The following is an 8,194-nucleotide window of genomic DNA, read 5'->3' as shown; positions in this document are numbered from 1 at the left end:
CTACCTCACAGGGTGTCTATTGCGGGGGAGGAAGGGAAAGGAGATTGTGAGCCGCTCTGAGACTCTTCGGAGTGGAGGGCGGGATATAAATCCAATATCTTCTTCTTCTTCATTTTAGCCGGAGGTTGAGTGGAGCGTTGAGGGAAGACAGAGGCAGAAAGGAGTCCAAATTGGCCCAGCCCCACCCTTTCAGGAGCCTTTCTCAGACAAAAGAGCCTTGCATTAGTGCAAAGAGGACTTTTCAGCCATTCCTTTTTATGGAATGCCAAACTCCAAGAAGGGTTGCCAACCTCCAGGAAGGGCCTGGAAATCTTCCAGAATTACAACCGATCTCCAAACAACAGAGGTCACTTCCCCTGGAGAAAATGGCTGCTTTGGAGGGTGGACTCTACTGAGCTCCCTTTGTTCCCCAAACCCCACCCCCTCCACAAATCTCCAGGAATTTCCCAACCCAGAGTTGGCAACCTTGCTCATTATCCAGGATTACTATCTTCTCTGGCAGCTCCTGGTGTGCCCAGGTGAGTGGATCCTTCCTGAGAAAAAGGAAACAGGTGGAGGAAGTGGCAGGGGAGTGACAAGAAGACGGAGTCACGCAGCATCTTGACGTCGCGGGGGGGCGGAGATGGTGGAAAGCAAGGCAGGGGAGCTGTGGGCCCTGGGGGGAAGAGGTCTCCTCCTTCTCTCCAAAGTCCCCCACAGCCTGCCCAGCCAAGACCAGAGGGAATGGTGGGAAAGCCATAGGTGGAAGTGTCCCTCCTCACAAGAGCACGCAGGGTTTCTTGGGCTTGGCTGGCATGGGGTTGAGGACGGCTCTCACAGCCTCTGTGAAGACCTCCTTGATCCCCTCCTGGTTGAGCGCAGAGCACTCCAAGTACTTGACGGCGTGGATCTGCCGGGAGAGGCTAAGGCCTTGCTGCGTGGTGACGGGAAGCTGGTTCTGCTCTTTCAGCTTCTTCAAGGCCTCGGGGTTGGCCCGGAGATCCTTCTTGGTGCCCACCAAGAGGATGGGCACGTCAGGGCAGTGGTGGCACACCTCCGGGTACCACTTGTGCTTGACGTTCTCGTAGGACGAGGGGCTGGCAATCGAGAAGCAGATGATGAAGACATTGGTCTGCGGGTAGGAGAGCGTCCGGAGGCGGTCGTATTCCTCTTGGCCGGCCGTGTCCCACAAGTTGAGGTTGATCGTCCTGCCGTCCACCGTGTTCTGGGCGCTGTAGTTGTCGAAGACGGTGGGGATGTACTCGTTGGGGAAGGCGTTGGTCGTGTAGCAGATCAGGAGGCAGGTCTTGCCCACGGCTCCGTCGCCCACCACCACACACTTGATGCTCTGCATCCCAGCTAGCTCAGGGCTCCTCCTTTTGATGCCACCTCAACAACCTGCGGAAGAAGAGGAGGGAGAGACCGTTAGGGTTCAATGTGGCCAATGAGGTTCAACGTGGCCAAGTGCAAAGTAACGTTGTGGGGCACTAGGGATTTGGGCCTTATAACAAAGAAAACTGAGATTTTGCCTAAAATAGGAGCTGATCATAACCCAATAATGTGCATTACAAATTCGTTGAAAAAATCAAGAAGATGGAGATTAAATGAAGATTTACTGCATATGAACATATGAAGCTGCCTTATACTGAATCAGACCTTTGGTCCATCAAAGTCAGTATTGTCTTCTCAGACTGGCAGCGGCTCTCCAGGGTCTCAAGCTGAGGTTTTTCACACCTATTTGCCTGGACCCTTTTTTGGAGATGCCGGGGATTGAACCTGGGACCTTCTGCTTCCCAAGCAGATGCTCTACCACTGAGCCACCGTCCCTCCCCATAATAAATAATAAAGAAATAGTGACATCTCTAGAAAACGAGACCAAAGCTTTCTTCCAAATAAACAATGGAGAAGATATTGAATTCCAGACAGTGTGGGATGCCTATAAGGCAGTAATGAGAGGAATACTGATAACATTGAACAACAAAGATAAGAGGGCAAAAGATAAACAGATGTTGGACATTCAAAATGAAATAAAGAAAAAAAAAGGTGAACTAAGGGAAAGGCCAGGGAAAAAGAAAATTATGAGGGAGATCACAATATTACAAAAACAAATGAGACATTTGTTAAATAAAGAATTGGAATGGAATTTGAAAAAAATTACAGCAAAAGTCTTTTGAAGGAGCAAATAAACCTGGAAAGTACCTGGCCTGCCAATTGAAAACAAAAAGAGAAAGTAAAATTATTAGTAAAATTGTGGTGGAAGGAAGAGAGATGGTTGATCAAGAAGGAATAAAAAGAGAATTTTTAAAACATTATGCTAAACTATTTAAGGGTGTTAAAATAAAGAAAGAAAAGATGGAACTATATTTACAAAATATTAAAATAGCACCTTTAACAGAAAATATGAAAAAGGTTTTGAATGCGCCAATTGAAAGAATAGAGATTAAAGCAGCGATCAATGAAATGAAAATTGGAAAAGCTCCGGGGCAGATGGATACACAGCTAAATTTTTTAAAACATTTAAAGAGGAATTAATCCCGACGCTCCCAAAATTGATGAATATGATAAGAATAAAAGGTAAAATACCAAATACATGGAAGGAAGCAGTGATTTTAATTCCAAAAGAAGATAGAGATGTCACGAATGTAAAAAGTTATAGACCGATTTCATTATTGAATAATGACTATAAAATATATACAAATACTGGCAGAACAACTTAAGCAATATTTGATAAACTTTATAAAAGAAGATCAAGCAGGATTTCTCCCCAAAAGACAGATAAGAGACAATATTAGGACTGTTGTAAATATTGTAGAATATTACGAAAGACATCCAGAAAAGGAAGTAGCATTATTCTTTGCGGATGCAGAGAAAGCATTTGATAATCTAAACTTGGACTTTATGTTTGCTGTAATGGAGAAAATGGAGTTGGGAGAAGAATTCAAAAGGATGACAAAAGCAATATATACTGAACAACATGAAAGGATATGTATAAATATTTGCTGATGCAAATTCATGAAGACAAGGAAATAGAAGAATTAAAAATAAAAGGATTTACTTATAAATATAGAGCATTTGCAGATGATATAATGTTTATAATATAGAGCATTTGCAGATGATATAATGTTTTTTCCCTGCAGCCGCTGTGGCCGGACCTGCCTGTCCCACATTGGTCTTGTCAGCCACCAGCGAGCCTGCAGCAAACGTGGACTATTGCACCCTTCTTAAATCTTCGTTCGCGAAGCCAAGCCGAGAGAGAATGTTTATAAATGAAAATCCAACTCAAGTAACACCCTTGCTGTTAGCTAAAATACAAGAATATGGAGAACTGGCGGGATTTTATATAAATAAAGAAAAATCAAAAATTTTATGTAAGAATATGCTAGTAAGTAAGCAAAAGGAGTTACAAAAGCTAACGGCTTGTGAAGTTACCTCGAAGGTAAAATATTTGGGTGTGGAGATAACAATGAAGAATATTGATTTGTTTAAAAATAATTACGAGAAGCTATGGCGTAAAATGGATGAAGACAAGATAAAATGGAATAAACTTAATTTGTCATTGCTGGGAAGAATAGCTGCAATTAAAATGAACATTTTACCAAGAATAATGTATTTATTTCAAACTACTGTGAAGGACAGTAAACAGTTTAACTGATGGAAGAGGAAGATTTCAGATATTGGATTTGTATCCCGCCCTCCACTCCGGAGAGTCTCAGAGCGGCTCACAATCTCCTTTCCCTTCCTCCCCCACAACAGACACCCTGTGAGGTGGGTGGGGCTGATAGGGCTCTCACAGCAGCTGCCCTTTCAAAGACAACCTCTACCAGAGCTATGGCTGACCCAAGGTCATGCTAGCAGGTGCAAGTGGAGGAGGGGGGAATCAAAACTGGTTCTCCCAGATAAGAGAGCTATGGCTGACCCCAGGCCATTCCAGCAGCTGCAAGTGGAGGAGGGGGGAATCAAACCCGGTTCTCCCAGATAAGAGAGCTCTGGCTGACCCAAGGCCATTCCAGCAGCTGCAAGTGGAGGAGCGGGGAATCAAACCCGGTTCTCCCAGATAAGAGAGCTACGGCTGACCCAAGGCCATTCCAGCCGCTGCAAGTGGAGGAGGGGGGAAGCAAACCCGGTTCTCCCAGATAAGAGAGCTCTGGCTGACCCAAGGCCATTCCAGCAGCTGCAAGTGGGGGAGTGGGGAATCAAACCCAGTTCTCCCAGATAAGAGAGCTCTGGCTGACCCAAGGCCATTCCAGCAGCTGCAAGGGGAGGAGTGGGGAATCAAACCCGGTTCTCTCAGATAAGAGAGCTATGGCTGACCCAAGGCCATTCCAGCAGCTGCAGGTGGAGGAGTGGGGAAGCAAACCCGGTTCTCCCAGATAAGAGATCTCTGGCTGACCCAAGGCCATTCCAGCAGCTGCAAGTGGAGGAGGGGGGAATCAAACCCGGTTCTCTCAGATAAGAGAGCTATGGCTGACCCAAGGCCATTCCAGCAGCTGCAGGTGGAGGAGTGGGGAATCAAACCCGGTTCTCTCAGATAAGAGAGCTATGGCTGACCCAAGGCCATTCCAGCCGCTGCAAGTGGAGGAGGGGGGAAGCAAACCCGGTTCTCCCAGATAAGAGAGCTCTGGCTGACCCAAGGCCATTCCAGCAGCTGCAAGTGGAGGAGCGGGGAATCAAACCCAGTTCTCCCAGATAAGAGAGCTCTGGCTGACCCAAGGCCATTCCAGCAGCTGCAAGTGGAGGAGCCATCTGAATATACTTTACTAAATATACTTTACTGAATGTAGCACCTTTAATTTATTGTAGTTATTAAAAATTTTATGTAACTGTTTTTTAAATGTATTTATTAACTGTATTTTATAATTGACTTGTATAATAATCATGGTACATACCATGTCCTGTTAGCCTCCCTGAGCCTGCTTCGGCTGGGAGGGCGGGATATTTTTAGGCGGAGAGCGTATTTTAGCTCACCCGCGGAGCCTGATGGACCCGGAACGGTCCGCAACTTCGCGCCCGGCACAATTATTTGATATAATTAGAGGACTTACAACGCTGCCACAAGGCAGGTTAAATTCTATTGAATTGGAAATTGGCTGTGAGGCTTTTGCGAAATTCTTTGCGGATAAAATCGCGTCACTCCGTCCCGACCCCCCTGCCAGTTTGGTGACAGTTAGCGAACCTGAGGCCCTGAGCCTGTCTTCGGATTATACTCTGGATGGCTTTAGGCCCCTCAGCCTGGAGGAAGTTGACAGGATTCTCTTATTGGCTCGCCCAACAACTTGTAAATTGGACCCATGCCCTTCCTGGCTTATTAAATCTTGCCAGGGGGATCTTAGATATCCTGTGCGGGATATCATAAATAGATCCCTAACGGAAGGGCACTTTCCAACGCCACTCAAAGAGGCTGTGGTCCGTCCCCTCCTAAAAAAACCATCCTTAGATCCGGCCCAATTGGCACACTATCGGCCGGTTTCAAATTTGCCCTTTTTGGGTAAACTTATTGAGAGGGCAGTGGCGATGCAATTACAGACTTTCCTGGAGGACGCTTCCATCCTTGACCCATTTCAGTCCGGCTTTCGCCCGGGACACGGGACGGAGACAGTGTTGGTTGCCCTAGTAGATGACCTTCAACGGCATCTGGATTGGGGTGGCTCGGCGGTGCTGATGTTGCTAGACCTGTCGGCGGCGTTCGACACGGTCGACCATCGGCTACTGACGTGCCGCCTCGCCGACGCGGGGATTCAGGGGTTGGCCTTACAGTGGCTTTCCTCTTTCCTGGAAGGTCGGGGACAAAGGGTCGCAATAGGGGGGGAGCTATCCCAGAGGCGCACACTTGATTGTGGTGTGCCCCAGGGGGCGGTTCTCTCCCCGATGTTATTCAATATCTACATGCGGCCTCTTGCCCAGATTGCCCGAAGGTATGGGCTGGGGTGTCACCAGTATGCTGATGACACCCAGCTCTATCTACTGATGGACGGCCGGCCGGTCTGCGCCCCGGAAAAATCTTGACCAGGCATTACAGGCCGTGGCTGAGTGGCTCAGACTGAGTGGGCTGAAGCTAAATCCAACGAAGACAGAGGTCCTTTGCTTGGGTCGCCGCGGCCCGGGAGGGGGGATCCCCCTGCCAGCTTTTGATGGTGCGCCGCTGATGGCGGCAGACAGAGTCAGGAGCTTGGGGGTGCTGTTGGAGCCTTCCTTAAAGATGGAGGCTCAGATAGCAGCCGCTGCCAAGTCCGCATTTTTTCATCTTAGGCGGGCAAGGCAGCTGGCCCCCTTCCTGGAGCGTGACGACCTAGCAACAGTGATCCATGCTACGGTCACCTCGAGGTTGGACTACTGCAATGCCCTCTACATGGGGCTGCCCTTGTCCCGGACTCGGAAACTGCAGCTGGTGCAGAATGCCGCGGCCCGGCTGTTATTGGGTCTCCCAAAGTGGGGACACATTCGGCCGGGTCTTCGGACTCTGCACTGGCTTCCAGTGATGTACCGAGTCCGGTACAAGGTGCTGGTTATTACCTTTAAAGCCCTATATGGCCTGGGACCTGCCTACCTGAAGGACCGTCTCTCCCCACATGTTCCCCAGAGAGCACTGAGGTCAGGAACACAAAATCTCCTCTCTATCCCCGGGCCAAAGGAAGCCCGCTTGAAAGTCACCCGAGAAAGGGCTTTCTCCGTTATGGCCCCCACTTGGTGGAATCAGCTGCCGGAAGAGGTGAGGGCCCTGCGGGACTTGGCTCAATTCCGCAGGGCCTGTAAGACGACCCTCTTCCGGCTAGCCTACACCTAGCCGGGATAAAACTTGACGTAACTGGCCAGCCATCTGTTATATAAAATGACATGTTATTGGTTTTAAGCTGTATTGTTTTTATGAAGTGAAATGTTACTGGTTTTAATGTTTAAATGTTAATTATTTAATTGTTTTATATTTAAAATTGTTAAATTTATGTTTGATTAGTTGTTGGAAGCCGCCCTGAGCCACTTGTGGGAAGGGCGGGATACAAATCCCAAATAAATAAATAAATAAATATAAAATTTATTATTATTATTATTATTATCAAACCCAGTTCTCCCAGATAAGAGAGCTCTGGCTGACCCAAGGCCATTCCAGCAGCTGCAAGTGGAGGAGTGGGGAATCCAACCCGGTTCTCCCAGATGAGAGCCGCGCACTTAAGCACTACACCAAACTGGCTCTCTCAGTAGAGAGGGCGCACCCCTGTCCCCCACCCCACCCCAAATCCTTTTCACTGGGACTGAAAAAGGAACCGATCTTGACAGTGCATTGCGGGCCAGCCCAGAGGAGTTTCCACATTAACAAAAAAATCCCCTGAGCCTACAAGAAATTCTTGCGCTTTCCTCTGCTTGCGTCACTTTCCCAACCACTTCCGTATGCAAGCGCCAGGGTCACTTCCCAGCATGATCGCAGAAAAAGATCCATAGCAGGGAAGCCAAGACAGCGAGGCAGCCCCCAGGGTGGGTCCAACTCTGTTCCAGACAGACAGAGTTCCTCCCAATCCTCTCTGGTTCTTACCACCTTGAACAATTTAGTGTCATCTGCAAACTTGGCCACTTCACTGCTCACTCCCAACTCTAAATCATTTATGAACAAGTTAAAGAGCATGGGACCCAGTACCGAGCCCTCTCAAGGAACGCTCAAAGGACTGAGGTCTTATTATTAATGGACCTGGCATTGCATAACACCAATGACGGAGGCAAGTTATTCAGCCTGGCCCTACTACCTGTCACTCTTGGGATGGGATGCAGATTGGAGGATGATCGAGCACTATCTTGTCTCAGTTTAAAAATCTCCAAGGAAGGAGAATCCAAGAGTTGGAAGGGACCTCCAGGGTCATCTAGTCCAATCCCCTGCTCAATGCAGGAGACTCACAAACACCTCCCCCTAAATTCACAGGATCTTCATTGCTGTCAGATGGCCATACAGCCTCTGTTGAAAAGCCTCCGAGGAAGGAGAGTCTTAGAGTTGGAAGGGACCTCCAGGGTCATCGAGCCCAACCCCCTGCACAATGCAGGAGACTCACAAATACCTCCCCCTAAATGCACAGGAACCTCATTGCTGTCAGATGGCCATCTAGCCTCTGTTTAAAAACCTCCAAGGAAGGAGAATCCAAGAGTTGGAAGGGACCTCCAGGGTCATCTAGTCCAACCCCCTGCACAATGCAGGAGACTCACAAACACCTCCCCCTAAATTCACAGGATCTTCATT

General features: G+C 48.2%; 1 protein-coding gene across 1 annotated transcript; it reads right to left on the bottom strand.

Moving 5' to 3' along the window:
- Window positions 1-757: 757 nt before the first annotated feature.
- On the bottom strand, window positions 758-1,371 carry RHOG (ras homolog family member G). Its single transcript, XM_060263771.1, has one exon. It carries the CDS (start codon window positions 1,331-1,333, stop codon window positions 758-760), a length of 576 nt encoding a protein of 191 aa, XP_060119754.1. The 5' UTR covers window positions 1,334-1,371.
- Window positions 1,372-8,194: the final 6,823 nt, after the last annotated feature.

This window comes from Heteronotia binoei, unplaced genomic scaffold (genome assembly GCF_032191835.1).
Source record: "Heteronotia binoei isolate CCM8104 ecotype False Entrance Well unplaced genomic scaffold, APGP_CSIRO_Hbin_v1 ptg000860l, whole genome shotgun sequence".
NCBI lineage: Eukaryota > Metazoa > Chordata > Lepidosauria > Squamata > Gekkonidae > Heteronotia > Heteronotia binoei.
The sequence above is the reverse complement of the archived record's forward strand: the minus strand, read 5'-3'. Positions and strand labels throughout refer to the sequence as shown.